Source organism: Anser brachyrhynchus (genome assembly GCF_964034855.1).
Source record: "Anser brachyrhynchus genome assembly, chromosome: 1".
NCBI classification, from domain to species: Eukaryota; Metazoa; Chordata; class Aves; order Anseriformes; family Anatidae; genus Anser; species Anser brachyrhynchus.
The window spans coordinates 168,093,865-168,109,485 of NC_137694.1; the positions used below are offsets into that span (position 1 = coordinate 168,093,865).

At 38.8% G+C, this 15,621-nt stretch overlaps 1 protein-coding gene across 8 annotated transcripts in view; it reads left to right on the plus strand.

Annotated features, from left to right (window-relative positions):
- Positions 1 to 15,621, plus strand: part of TBC1D4 (TBC1 domain family member 4) — a 110,657-nt gene that overhangs the window by 71,679 nt on the left and 23,357 nt on the right. For 6 of the 8 annotated variants that reach the window (XM_080576897.1, XM_080576900.1, XM_080576899.1 and 3 more), the window contains 7 exons: positions 1,692 to 1,824; positions 3,751 to 3,842; positions 4,637 to 4,747; positions 5,342 to 5,461; positions 8,962 to 9,036; positions 10,052 to 10,278; positions 12,122 to 12,271. In XM_080576897.1, coding sequence (XP_080433023.1) covers positions 1,692 to 1,824; positions 3,751 to 3,842; positions 4,637 to 4,747; positions 5,342 to 5,461; positions 8,962 to 9,036; positions 10,052 to 10,278; positions 12,122 to 12,271 — 908 coding nt within the window. The remainder of the gene's footprint in view (positions 1 to 1,691; positions 1,825 to 3,750; positions 3,843 to 4,636; positions 4,748 to 5,341; positions 5,462 to 8,961; positions 9,037 to 10,051; positions 10,279 to 12,121; positions 12,272 to 15,621) is intronic. The other 2 variants (XM_080576898.1, XM_080576904.1) reach the window with 1 other exon arrangement.

A 15,621-nucleotide genomic window follows, 5' to 3' on the forward strand; every position in this document is an offset into this window, starting at 1 on the left:
GACACTAGCAGCAGTGCAGAGCTGTAAAAAACAAGAGCTGTCTGGATTCTACACTGCCAGACTATGTTAGTAGTCTTGTGTATATTGGCTCTAAACCTAGCTACATCCTGTGCTACAGTTCTCATGATTTCAGTGTGGTCAGAATCTATGCGCCTAGCACTGTCCTGTGCATCTTCCATTCAAGATAACTTTGTAACTTACATTTAAGAATCACATATCAACATTACAAGACGGACATTCATATTTCAACGGCCTGCCTTATTGCTAAGAAGGGAGAGCATTGAGGAACTACTTGTAGTGCTTAAAACTCTTTAAACTTTTAAACTTTTAAAAAATCATATATCAGGCCACAATTAATTCAAGTTTCCACATTCAGGTGCATTTATTATATTTTATTTTTGCATCTGACAGACCTTCAAAAGAGCTTGTATATTTTCAATGTTAAACTGCATGATTTTTGTCTCACGTTTCAGCCTTCTTCAACCTTTTTATACAGTGCAACAGGTAAGATCAAGGACATGATTCTGAAGTAGAATACTTAATTCTTTTCAAAGGTTGTCTTCAATCTTGCCTCCTTCTTTCCATGCTAATGCAAAGACATGGGTAAACAGCTTTTAATAAGGATTGTGTTGCCCTAAAATACAAACACGGAAACTCCAAGTGCTTTGTAGTATATTTGAATGGGTGAGGAGAAATCCTGTCAACTTTTGACCTTTCTATGTGTGGGAACATAGCACTACTATATTTATGGTAGTGGAAGAGAAAAGATCAGGGCAGACTGCAAGGTAAGTCAGCAGTACTTATAGATGAGTCATTCGTTGCAGTGAAGCTGGTGGACAGTCTGGTAGTCTTTTGGTCTGGAGAAAAGTGAACTGCTGTGGGAAGCTCCTGGCTGCCAGCAGGAGAGGTCTGTGGGGTTTTGTGCTAAAATAATTGAGAAGGAGTAAGTGCAGGAGAAACTTGAAGCTAAAGAAAAGAAATGAAAGGTTTTTTTTCTATTTGGTCAGTAACCTTGAGTTGCTGCAAAAACACACTTTCTAAATGAACTTTAAGATGGTAAGCATCCATACAACTCATATTTCAGTGCAGACTATAGAAATGCAGCTTGTCAGAGAACCTTTTTTTCACGCCAAAGAGGTGGTGTAGTTGAACAGCAGAATCTTGGCAACATAGTCTGAGATCCTTGCACAATGAGTACATGATAAACTGCTTTCCAAAATTGTGGTTTTATTATCATTTTTGCTGTTAATGGAAATTTACTGTACAGCTTTAAAGCTCTTTTCAAGCATACTGACGGGTGAGTTTTTAGGTACCTTTTTTCTTTAGGAAATGCAGATTTTGGACATATCCCAGATGCAATGGGAGCTAGATGTGGAGGCCCTTCTAAATGCATATTTCTGTCGTCTATTCTTATAAGTCCGTTTACCTTTTGAAGTTCTTTACATTGCTAAGGCCTCTATAAGCACAGTAGTTAGAAGTTTCAGAAAACACATGAAAAAAATCCAGTTAACACCTTGTTGCCTTTGTCTTCAGAGAATAGGCTGGGGATACAACCTTGAAATCTTTAGAAAACAACAAACAGGTTTCTTTGATTGCAAAACGCCTGTCTCCGATGTGATTTATAAACCTTATTTGATGTATATAGCGTGGATTTTTGTTTATATGCTATCTTTTTGCTCCTTCCCCTTTAGGTTGATGAGGTAATGCTTACCCTGAAACAAGCCTTTAGCACCGCTGCAGCTCTTCAAAATGCCAAGACACAGGTTAAACTGTGTGAGGCCTGCCCAATGCATTCATTGCACAAACTTTGTGAAAGAATCGAAGGTAACAGCTGAGTTTTTCATTTTTTTCTTCTGTTTATTCTAGAGTTGTTATACTACTATCACAGAATCATCATTATCATGTTTAGTTATGTCAGTTGTGCGCTTTCAACTTATGTGATGTAAGAACAGAAGGAAAAGTATCCCAATAAGGAGGTCTTACCATCACTTTCCAGTCTGTGCAATTAAATGGAGGTGACTGTAGTAATGCTATTGCAACTGAGTGTAATACAGCTTGTATTATATATACGTACTCTTTCACTGTCATACTTCTCTTAAACTTTGAGAGCCAAAAAACCAACAGCTCTTCCTTTTATTATCCTGAAGATGCATTCTTTCAAAATGGATCATAAAAAGACAGCAGTGATCAAGAAATAGTCTTTCTTTCTCATGTGTTCCTTCCTTCCTCTGTGTTGATATTTTTTGCCGTTTTTTTAACTTTAAAAAAAACTTTTTTGTTTTCATTCTCTTATATACTTCAAAGCCTGGTTTCCTTTCTATTATAGGAAGTAAATTAAGATAGATGATTAATATCTAATAAAGTCAAGGCAAACTACCTGACTTCAAATATGATTCCACAACACTTTTTGATTTCTGTGCAAGTGCGGTATGCTAGAACCTCTGCAAAATACATTACAAGATAGAATTCCAAAAATTTTAATTGCAGGATCCTATTTTTTGTAGTCTGATATGTCTCCATGGAAAGTGTTGTATGAAAAAAAAAAGGGGGGGGGGTGCAAGTATGTTACAATGGTCTTGTATCTTCTGGTCTGGTTGCAATAATGATGACAATTACCAGCTCTCTCATTCATCAGAAGTCAATATTGCTGATTATCTCCCTCTGGTGGATGAAAAACAAACTATAAAATTCTAGTGGAGAGGCATTCTTTTAAGCGTGTGACTGATGTTTTCTGGGTTCAGCAACAGGCATTCAGAAGTGATAAACATTAACTGGGAAAGTCTTCTGTAAATGGATAACTACAGGGGCTGCTGTATAAGGCAGCATAAGTATCTTGAATATGAGCACTTGCAAGGGTTAAGTATCTGGCATCAAAATAAAATCTTTTTTAGGGTAACAAGTTGAATAACATAACAGAAATTTCTTACTTTGTACTTAGTGACTGAAAGACTTTAGTCTCCTTTCCATTTTATTTTTCTTCTTGGTTTAGAATCTAGAAATTTATCATAATGACACCCAGGACTTCATGACTTTTGAAAATCTTTATCTGCTGTGATTGTAATTGTGTATGAATGATATCTACCTTGGGTGGAAAAACATATTTTCATCTGATTTGCTGGGGTTGTTTTCCCCTAGGGTTTTTTTTTTAATATTCCTAGAATAAGGTCTGTAAGCAAATGTAGACTTTATCAAAGATAAGAATTTTTTTTTTTAATTTTATTTTGTAATGTATTACTTTTATTCAACTCTTGCTTTTAAAGGTGATGTCTTCTGTTCTCTGGTATGACCTGCACCCTTTACTTTCCTTGTCTAGAAATTCATATAAACTTTCAATTAAAAGCCTCTGAAAGCTTCTTAGTATCTTCTGCAATGAGTATCTTTCAAGTTATATCCCTGATCTGTTTCTTTCTTCCTCCCGTCCCATACAGATGTCAGGCTTCTGTCATAGTGATCTCTCGGTACTAGGATGGCAGATGTCAGTGGGGTAGGGACCGCAACCTTATACTCAGGAGCCAGCTGCTTAGCTGCTGTTAGTTCTATTTTTACTGCTAACGAAATAAGAAAACATATGGTTTAGCAAAACCTGAAGTATCTTGTATCAAGTACATCACAGATATCCAAATATCATACATCAAACTTTTTTGAACTTAAATGCAAGTTTATACCTGTTAATTAACATTTTTTTTTCCAAAAGTGTTTTGAGAGATCATTTGGGAGTCTAGAAGCTTTACTTTTCTTTTCTCTTCTCAGGGCTTTATCCACCAAGAGCCAAGCTAGTAATCCAGAGACATCTGTCATCACTAACTGATAATGAGCAAGCAGACATTTTTGAACGTGTTCAGGTAATAAGTTGGAAGTTGTTGTCTCAAATTTGAAGAAGACAATGATAAAGTGAACTAAACAATTTTTTGTTTTGTTTTGTTATGCTGTTGATCTAGAATTCACTACTGTTCCACCAAACACCATACTGAAATAGCATGATCCAACCTAATCTAATACATGGTACACAGCTTTCAGAAAAGTTTTGGTTTCCAAATCTGCTGAAACTTTCTGTGTTCATACCCAGAGTTTTTTTTTATTTTCTTTTACTGATCTTAATTCTTCATCTGTAAACATTTTTTTCCTACCTGAAAGTGATGTGGAAATGAGTTGAGTGAGATATGAAGGTATCAGGCAGGTGGTGGGCATTTTCAGAAGCTCTCATTTGACTTAAATTCTGAGGCAAAATGGTGTATACAAATGTACTCAAGTGGATCAACTACACGATAATTTAGGTTTCTAAAGGCTACACTGTTTTCTAGTGGTCTCTAGAAGGGAATGCCTGTTTGATTTATGTGTTCTTTATTCCATTTATAAGCTTAGACAGTGACAGACAGCCTTTGGAAACAAAATGTGTACTCATAAGACCCCCTTCCCTCTTTGTCCTGCAACCTTCTCCATATGGAAAGTTTTTGGTCTGTTTTGCTTGGGAGTATGAAGGCACACAAATTATGGTGTAATACAACACATTAATTGTGCACTCTGGCATCTGGAGTGTCAATATATTAACTTCAAAGAATACATACATATGGAAATGAAAATAAGCAAATCATGACTTGAAAGACAACTTTTTTGTTTTCTTTGCTGTTCTTGACAGAAAATGAAGCCTGACAATGACCAGGAAGAAAATGAACTTGTGATCCTACATCTACGCCAACTCTGTGAAACTAAGCAGAAAACACACATTCACATTGGTGAAGCACCGTCGGTAAAGCTGAATTTTGTATTATTCCTCTCCCTCTTCCACATCCTATTCAAATGCAACCTTGAATACCGGAGGGGACGCTGCTAGAGTTCATCAGGGACAGCTGAAGCTGGGTATTGTAATTGAGAGAGAACTGTGAAAGATGTGATTTGGTTTGATTTACTGTGGCATTCCCCCTCCCCCCCCCTTTTTTTTAAAAGGTTTGGGGGCAGAAATGGAGGGAAAAAGACAAGCCATTATTTTTAGATCTCAGTTTCTTTACAGTGTGAGGATACCACTTTTTCTCTCCTTTTCCTTCCTCCCCGATCCCTATTCTCAGTCATTCCTAGGGAGAATAAAGTAAGAATGAAGAGGGCAATGGCTTCAGGTTAAACTACAAGCTTATCTAGCAAAGGGAATGGATAACAATGTTGTTAAATTGATATGCTTTTTCACGATAGTCTTTAGGGATTAAATGTTCCTTTAACTACTTCTTTTTTTAATAAAGGCCAAGGATGTGTTGTTTATTATGTAACTTGGTGCGGCTCTAGTCTTTGGAGGTCTGCAATTGCAAAAAGAATTGTCAAAGCTGAACAGTGTCCTTGTTCATTTCAACAGATTACTTCTAACAGTGCAATTCCAGAAAACACCACCAGTGGTGGCAGGTTTAAGCTTGACGTTCTGAAAAACAAGGCCAAGAAATCCTTGACTAGCTCCCTGGAAAATATCTTCTCAAGGGTAAGATTAACAATTCATTGTCAGCTGTTCTCCCTGATATCCTTGACAGTAAAATCCTATCAGATTTTTTTTTTCCTCAGTCTAAATACTTTATGAAGCTAGATCACTGTTTTGAAATCTGAGGGTTACAGCTGGGCTGATGCTGCCTTAACGATAATAGAAAGCTTATGGTAAGGTCACACATACACACAGAGGAAAAAGGCAACTTTCTGAAAAATGAGCATTCATTGTATGTGGCAAGTGAATTAGCTGAGCATTATCAGACGTTTTGCTTCAGAAAAAAAAAATTACTCAGGATGGTTTTATGATCCCATAAAGGGATATATTACCTATTTTTGAAAGCGAATAACTGTCTTTACATAAACTGGAGATTTTTGTTGTTCTGAGAATTAACATTGCCTCTTATATCTAAAAGCTCATGTTGGTCATTAACAATTTTTGTACAGTAGTAGCAAAGTAGTCCTTCTGCAGAAAAAAAAACACAGTATGTTTTAAAAAAAAAGTGAGTTGCTCCTCTTATCAGTGCTGCTAACTAGGTGTGGTGTGGACAATTGCTGGGAATCTCTCATATTAATTAACCTTTTAAAGAAGTAATCTGAATTGCAGATTTTGCTTATTGTCCCTTGCTTAGGAGGGAGAATCCTAAAAGCAGAGAAGAGGAGTATAGAGGAGTAACTGAAGAAGGCTGGGTGCCTGGGATCATATGGTGTTACAGGGAAGGTGCAATGAGCTGTGATATTAAATGACAATGTTCAAGTATAGTTCAAGCAGTGAAGTTAAGCTTCCGCTAGTAATTTTAAAAATACCGTGTTAAATCAAGGCTTAAGTTGCACTTTTCCTGCAGCTTGTATGGGCATGTCATAAAGTAACCTGCAATCTTGAGATGCCACAGATGTTCCCCGTAAAAGAGGCAAAACACTATTTGCCAGGGACAATCCAGCTTGTACTTAAGGTTTCACCTAGGGCTAAAGCTCACCTGGTCAAACCTGGCTCACCTTTGGTGGCAAATTTTGCACACTGGGAACTTGGTTTGAGTATGGAGAGAGAGCAAATAAGAGATGTTGGTCAGCAGATATGGATAATTTCAGCAGTCTGAAATATCATCGAATGGTGACAGCTAAAGTCATGCTTCTACTGAGTCTGATTTCCTTTCCATGCCTAAAGGACATGTGACTGGAAAGTGATCTAGCTCTGATGGTGGGGCACTAACCCTGCAGTCGTTGTGGAAAAGGTGAACATCACTGGGAGCATCCCAGTAAAGCAGCCCTGCTGTATATGGACACAGTTCTGTGATCATGTGAAGGAAAAATCATTTAGAAGAAATTCACTGCTTAAGTTGAAGTCTCTCTAAAGAGAGCCAGCTTATCTATTGTTTTTGGTATAGTTTGTTCCTTTCTCACTCACAGGATCTCTGAGCCATGCTACATGTTACAGTACAAGGTTCTACTTAGTCTGTGATCTAGTTTAAGGGGACACCCAAATCGGCACTAGGGCTGTTTTAAGTTTGCCCGTTTATGAAGCAAACTTGCTGCAGTGAGAAAGATTGTCTCGTCTTTTGCTAGAGATCAGGAACAGAAGTATATTGCAGTGAATCATGATGCACACAGGGATCATCACTGCAGATTTATTTAAAGGTTACACAATAGAAGAACTAGAAAAATAATTTACAGTGCAGGTCAGACACTATTAATTTGGTTAGATCAGGTATATATGATTGTTTCTATACAATGTTACTGTACATGCACTGTGTGCATTCTGTGTGTGATACACATGCATGTGTCGTACAATGACTGTTTTGATAATTCTTACTCTTCAACAGACTACTATAACAAGCCTAATAGATCATGGTTAATTTCTAAAGGCATTTAGGCACCAAATACCCTTTGGTATAGTGGTCCTTGCCCTTAAGTCAGCTGCAAATTGCATGGCATTAATGTAAGGGAATGCAAATTGTGCATGACTTAACACCTTTATTTTTAAAGTATAAATAGTAACAAAGATTCTAGGAAAGAAAATATATTTTTATAAAATTGGCATACAGCACCTTACTGCATATAAAAAAAAAAAGATTTAAATAAAAGTCAGCAAATGTGGGGGGAGACTTAAACAGCCTCAATCTTAGCAATATAAGTATGCAGTAACCAGGTATCTAGGAGCACTTTAAATGGAAGGCTTTCTAGCTAGATAAATAACATCAAGTGACATTTTAAGCTACTTGAACAAGTAGCTGCTCACTGCTGACCATAGGGAAACATGCTGGGTTTTGTGCTCTGGCTTCTTACTCCCACAGGAATGTCACTTTTTCACTTGTTTGTTTTTGCTGGAATGGTCTTATTTTTGTCAGGTTTGAACTGGAAACAGGCTGTGGTTTTCTAACGAGATACCTCAGAAAAAAATAAATATTACCTCTGTTTGACCTCCTGAACACGTTTCTACTAGCCCATGTTGCACTAACCTTTGTGTTTTTCTGAATCAAAAAGCCTTTCTTACATTGCCAAAAGCATGTGTTTTTAAAGCTAGTAAGAAACTTCCGGGTTACCCTTTGTTTGTTTTATTGTGAGAGGGTCAGTGAAGAGATTCTTCAGGCAGAGTATTCATTGGTAATGAGCTTAAATGGGATAATGTACTTAAGGGGCACTGCAAGTCTTGAAAATGAAAATAAACCTCACCAGGAAAAAGTAGGCTACATAAATGTTGCTGATGTTGATAAAACTCTGCCCTCTAGTTGCAAGCATACCAAGAAGAGCCCTTGGTCTATCTGTAGTTTTCCTAAAACCCCTATTTTTTTCTCCCTGTTAAAGTATTGAAAACAACTTACTTCAGCAGTTGGTAATGCCCAGCAGCATATGTCACCCATGTTTTGTGGGAGTTAAAGACAGGCTGAAGGTAGTAAAAAGGTTTGCTAATTTATCACCTCTTTCTGTGAAACAAGATGACTCTGAACAGGTTTGGCAAAGATCTACTAGCACTATCAATTTAGGCTCAGCATTGTCATTGAAAAGGTTTGCCTGGATCCAACCTTATTTAGTTGGACTTGCAGCAAAAGAGCACTTGTCTCAGTTTTAGTGCTTTCTTTACTTTTGCCCCGGTGGACTTAATTTGTCTGAAATCTCTGGATATGTAGTGAGGTCTCTGCAATTGTAGCATATCAAGTGCATCTGATAGCTGCAGTGCAGGCACAGTATGGAAGTCTGGAGATTTTCTAACTTGACTGTTTAAGCCAACTCAGCTATTTTGCCTCAAATGGATGAAGAAATACTCGGTTGCTTAAGACAAGAGCTGTAGGGTTAAAACTCCTGGGAGTTGGGGGGAGAAGATATGATTCTGCCAGCTAAAGATATTACTGCTTGCAAAATCGAGTGCTTACCCTATTATGTGTGGTCTTCTGTCAAACGTATTGCATGCCTGAACTGTCCTGTGTTCACCTGCACAGCTGTTGTTTAACCTTTGGAAAAAGGAGAAAAAGCTTGGATTAAATTATTCACTTTTTTTTCATGTAGGGAGCCAACAGAATGAGAGGCCGCCTGGGAAGTGTGGACAGCTTTGAGCGCTGCAACAGCCTTGCTTCTGACAAAGTACGTAAGGAGCTTAGTTAAAATTGGCACGCGTTCATGCATGGGTGGTAATGAAGCATAAATATGCCTCTTTTCGGTTTGAAGGAAGTAGCACAAAGCACATCAATTTACAAAACTCAAATAAGAGTTTCCACTGAGAGGCGGAGGTTGTAGAAAAGCTGGAATATATGTTGACTTGGAGCTTCAGCTTCAATCTATTGTTTGGTTGCCAGTCCGTTGGCTTTTTTTTGCTTTTTTTTTTGTTTTGTTTTCTTCTACATTTCCCTTGCTTTTACAAAAAGCAAAGAACTTCTGGTCAGCTTCTACCTTGTTTTGCTGAAGCAATTGAAAATGGTCCTATCTCAATAAAAGGAAATGCTCTGAAGGTGAAGAATCCTTTCTGTAAGTAATAGTTGCTTTAGGGAAGTTAAAATATTGACCTAAAACCAGCTGTTGGGCATGCTTTACAGTGGCAAGGGGGCGGAATCCTGTTCACTTTCATTTTATTTCCTGTTTTCAATGTTTTTCCTCTTACCTCATGCGAGGATTGGTTGCTGTTTTTCCCAGGAGATGGAGATTCTGTTATGGTTTTCCTGCCACAGTTACTCACAAACTGGCTGTGTAATAACAGCCTCTTTTCCAGGATATCGCTTTGACGGTACAGGAAGCGTGCTCGTGATATGTCGAGGAAACTAGCTAAAAGCGGTTTCCATAGTCTTTTCAGTCCCTGTGTTCTCCCGAAAGACACAGAAGTCTGCTAGCTGGAATGCTGATCTTTGTAAGAGGATGCCAGAGTAATTAGTATGTTTTTGTATTGTATAGAATTTTTTATTCCTCCTTTCCGTTATTTTTTTTTCCCAAGAAGGATGCCGCTGTCTTAGCGTAAGTTATCAGAGGATGTCTGCTTTGGGTGATAATTAGCATACAATAGGCCGTGACCAAGAGGGAGGAGAGGCTTTGGTGCCCCGATGAGGCGCAGGGCTGGCGGGGTTAGGCGAACTCTTTCAGGCCTCACTCCTCCAGGACTTCCTTCCAGGACGCTTCGCCGAGCGATTCTCCACCGGCCACTCCTCCGGCATCACCCGTGTCCTCGGCCTGGCAGCCGTTTCCCGAAGAGGACTCGGACTCCCCCCAGTTCAGGAGGCGCGCACACACCTTCAGCCACCCGCCCTCCAGCGCCCGGCGGAGGATAACCTTCCAGAACGGGAGGTCCCAGAGCGCCCGGTCCCCGCTCCTGCGGCAGAGCTGCGTCGAGCCGCCGAGGTGAGTCGGGGCTTGATGTGCCATGGGCCTCTTCCCACCTGACATTTCAGTACACTAACTTATTATGTATTCTGTTTCTGCACTGCTCTGCGTTTATTATTTCAGCCTGTCTTCTCCACCTCCGAGTAGTTTGGTGCTTTGCAGTAACTCGCTAATCCCCAGATTAGTGGTAGAGGGGAAGCAACAATCCATCGAATTGATCAGCAGGCTGGATGCCAAGTTGGTTGGTTGTTTATTGGCCAACTTTGAGATGAGCCTTTTTGGCTGTGCCTTTTGGAGGCTGTCAGGCCTTTCAGAGAAGAGATCCCTACCACTTCTAACTGCAGAGACAGTAGCCTGAGGGTTTGCACTGGGATGAAAAAAAGTACTATCAGCTTCCAATGTCAGCTGCTGTGTTCGCCAAGCTCCTGGAGAGTATGCCCAGAATTAAAACTACTGAAGAGTCTCAAAAAACGACTTAAGGATTAAACACCTACTGTGAACTGTGAGGCATGTGATTTCACTGTTTGCTTTTCTCAGGAGTTTCCCTCTGTAACTCCTTTTCCCTTCCTATTTGGAGGCTCTCCAACTAAATGTCATGTGGGATACGACTACTTCAGGAGCGCAGCATAGTTCCTTCGCTTGGTCAGGAGAGGTCCCCATAGTTCACTGTGGACCTGCTTGGATGTGCTTAACTTTGCATCCTGCCTGTCTATAGTAAGTCACCGAGCAAACTGCAAAACCTTTACAAGTCTCAGGATGAATTTTCTGTGCTGGAGAAGCACTTTCTCCAAACTAATCATCTGGTGCAGTTCATGGCTGCAACTTATGCTTTTTGATGACTCTTTCTAAATATGGCTTTAAATAACGTATCACGTGCTTGGTGTCTACATTAAAATATGAGTATGAATGCCATGCTGGCTTGTAGATAAAGACAAAGAATTTTATTCTTTTTTAAGAGAATGGAATGGGGGGTGAAGGGTAAGAAACCAGCTTTGAAATAACTTTGTTACATTGTGTTTCTGAAGAGATAACTTTTATTTATTTATTTTTTTTTTTTACTGAGATAAACTTTGGTTATTTTTTTTCCACTTTCTATGTTGTATGCAAACAGGAAGCCCTGGCAGTTCAAACTGAAGGACTTGCTGACTTCACTTCTTTGTAATAACTTTAAAGAAGTCGCTGATTAATTCACATCATCAGCAGATTTTCAGTCAAAACAGCTTTGTAACAACTTGGTTCTTGGCTGGGATTTGCAGTCTCCCCTTTCTTATTGGGGATTATCAAAAATGTTAAGTAGAGGAAACTGAATTGACTTTAATGTCCCCCCAGCACACATTTTCTGTAAGTAATGTTTAAACATATAGTAGGACTGTCTTCCTTGATTAAAATTCTCAACAAATAAAATCAAAAAATAATCCTAAAATAGTGCATTTAAATAATCTCTACTTTGTATAATGTGTTCTAGGAATCCACTTTAATTATTTTTAAAAGCAAGAAACAAGGGGAAAAAAAGCAACAAGGTGGTCTATGTTATTGGAAGCAAGTTTCTAAGGATTTATTTTTTTTTAATCATTTCAGAAGGTCTTTCTGAATTTGCTTTGAGAATAAATAAGGCCAAAAATTATGGTCATCTGTCTGTTCTTAAATGTCATCAAAATAATTCTTAAGAGAAATCAACCATAACAATAAAATCAATGTTTATCAGGGAAACTGTCCAGTAGTGCATTTGGTATACTCTATCTTCTGGAAAATTGAGTTACTGTAAGCCGAAATGAGGTACTTGGCCAGTATATTTAATTGGGATATTTTGTTGTATCTGATTCCGTGCTGACACATCTATGTTCTCTTATTGCCTGCACAGCCCAATTGTTGGGGTTCGACGCTTTTTCAGTGAGAGTGAATCTACATCACCTGGTCTCCCTTCCTCTGTCTCTGCCCCTTCTTTCTTGAAAACCCTTTACCAGGGCTCAGGAAGGTTACTCCAGCACTCTGAAAATGACCTCTCCAAGAGGTGAGAGCGTTGTCTCCTGACTAGTTCTTCAATGCCACCAACTTAACAACACGTTTCCCAGTGCAGTGCCACACACGGGCTCTCTCCCATCCTGCCTTGAGCTCCTGCATTTCTAACAGACTTTCTAAAGACTTGATGCAAATCAGCGAACAGGCTTTTGGCCGAAAAAGCCTGTTAAAAATAGAGGCTTGTCTGCTGACATCTAGTAACTGCGTCCTATTTCTGTTGCAGTGTTTCATATCTGCTGCATTGGTTTGTTGCTTGAAATGCAGAGTTTTTCAAGAGTGTTATGCCACTGTGATGCTTTCTGTGCTGAATGCATGTTGTTGCTGTGATTGTTGGCATATGAAGATGAGAGAAGAGCAAAGTGAGAAGACTACAGTACTAATGTGGCATGTCTGTACACGGGGAAGGGGAAATGCCAAGTTAGCTGAGTGATACTAGCTATGAGATGTTTAGAGGGAATTGCCAAGTGACTTCCAATTAAAGATGAGTGGAGAAGAAGCCAAGATGCAAGAAGGGCTTTTCTAACATCAGCATTAAAGACTGAGTACCTGGATGGAAGTTATACTTTTTAATATAAGAATAAGCTCTCCTTCAGGAGAGTGCATGAGGAAACCGCTTATGGGTTATTCGTCTGAAGTATGACTCCTCCTTATTCATGATGGACCTTGTTTTGAACTTCATGATGGTTTTTTTTACCAGTTGCAAGCCTCTCTGTTTCTCTTCTGTCAATGACAACTTCAGTCTGGCCTTGTACATGGAACTATTCTGAGATTTCTGCTACTCTTCATCTCTGAAGAAAAGTAACAATAGTTTGCATTTGTAACACAAACAGGTGATAATGAAATCTTGTTTTCAGGTGTGTCAGGACTCTACTACGTGGGGATTTCAGTTCTCAGATGTGTGTGGAACTCTTTAGGGGTGCCTAAAGACTTTTTTTTTTTTTTAACCTTGTGGAATGCAGTTTCATTAAACTTGCTCACATTATTATGTCATCTCCATTTTAGGATAGACCATAAGAAATTAAGTAAATACACAAATTAATGTGACAGGCAGTTGATTTAAAGGTGGCTTTAAGGTACAGTTTGGGTTAGTCGTCTCTAATAATATATAGGTTAGAGTAACTAAATACAAAGTATGTGTCATCCCTAAAACTACACCATATCCTGCCTTGATTTTACTGACATTTAAAGTGTCTCTTCCCAGCCTCTAAGCTCTAACTAATGTACAACATGCATACAAAAACTGTAATGTGGAAATGACTATGAAACACATAGTGAGAAGATTCTACAGTAAAAGTCTTTCCAGCAGAATAAGCTGGCGTGCAAGTGCAATAAGGTGAGACGTCCTTACAGGAAGGTGACCATGTAGCCTTTGTGTCAGGACCCTTGCCCACTTCCCTCATGCCCCTAATTCCACAGCTTTTAAAAAGTAAATGGTAAATTACCTAGATTCCCCTTCTAATATTGAGGTAATATAAATCAGTCATTCCTTATTTTTGAGAGGAATTTCAAGACCAACTTTAGAAACGTTTCACAGCTTTGAAGATGCAATAACTTTCTAACTCACCCTACCCAAGCACAAATGAATAAGCAGTAAGCAGTGTATATATTTGAAATTTGAGAGGAGAAATTGTCATCTCATCCACTAAAAGTAGGCCTTTAATATCACCTGTTCTAGACCTTGTATCCAGTAATAGTCACTATGTAAGTGAATCAGATGCCTAGATTTTCCTTTCCTTACTAGACTGAAGTAATACTAGACCAAGCAGCAAGTAAGTGAGTTGTTATATTAGAAATAAAAGAAACTAATGGTTGCACACTGGGATGTGCAGAGATACGGGTGGAAATATAACCTCTTACAGACTACCTTAACTTCTTTTTTGTGTTCTAGTCCAACTTTGTTTCTGTGATCCTTTCAGTTAGCAGTCTTGGTTCAAGCTGAACCAACTCCTGGATCACTTTTCATGGGCAGCTGGATCCATTAAACGTAGTGTTCTGAATTTGGGGAATGCAGGTATTGACTAAGACTGTACTTAATGCCAGGTAGTTCCAAGATGAAGTGTCTGAGGTACTACTTTTCCTGGTTTTGGCTATGTATGATAGTGAAAGTATTCAGTTTTATTATAAGTGTTTTGAACAGCAAGATGGGGAGATCTTCAAATTAGAAGTAATTTCCACTGGAAATTCTGCCTAAGTTTTGTAGTATGCAGTTTTCTGATAACATTTAATCTTGAATTTGTGTAAAAACTGTGAAAATGGCATCTCATCAGTTACGGATCTTGCTGGGAGCAACTGGGCCTCTAAATTGTCGTGATAAGGAAATTGCAGTAGCCAAGGGCAAAGCCCTGGCAACTAGTTGGGTTTATTTTAGTGAAGTGTATGTGAAAAATACATCCAAAAAAACATGCTGAACAAATAATCCCCATATGGTGTGACTCAGGTAATCCAATTGTCATTTTAATTGGCTGATGGAAAATGACATATTTTCCAACTCATGTTTGTTCATCTCTTTAAATTTTCCCCGATTTAGCTTGCACATGTGTTGATGAAAGTACCTTGTCATTCCATCAGGTCTGTGCATAAGAGGAAGTTCAAATCTTTAATGGTGTTCTTTTTCTCTTTTGGCTCTGTTCTGCTGAGAGGGCTGTCTGCTATCCTGACAGAGTGTCAGGCTCAACATGAGGTGTTCCTACTGTTCTTGTGTGACTGTAAGTTGGAATAGAGTGAAGTGTGGCAGCCCCTACAAGATGAAGAACGGTAAGGTGTTAGGAGCCCTAATTAAAACTTTAGTGCATTTTCCTCTCAAAGAATAATCACAGTGACTATACGTTCATGAAGTGTATCCTATCCGTGTTGCACTGGAGGAAAATTCTTGACAATCTGATTTCCCATATTGCATAGCTTTGAGGTAACACATACTACAGCAGGCAGCTTTTCTTGGTGTTCTGGTGAACTTCAATGTGCAGGAGCAGAGCCAGTTTCAGTCAGAATTCATTTTAAAAAGATGTTTGATTTGTAGCAGTCAGATGGGTTTATGCAAATAGCATCAAGTCAGGGTAAGCTGGGGAGTAGGATGTTAAAACGCATCTCTGCTATTATATTTTTGTCTCCATGTATTGGCTGCTCTAGAGAAGATAATTCCAATGCACATTAGCATCACCTTAAGCATATGGTCACAAACCCAGAAACTGATAGTAGGGGAAACTGCTACTAGGGTATTGGAGATATGGGGTACAGTGGCTCTTGCCTGACTGTAGAGATCTCCATCTCAGCTAAGCAACTGAGAGAAGTAAACATTTCTGTGGCACAATTGCTTTCATCCTAATTTGATCGTCTTGTATTATT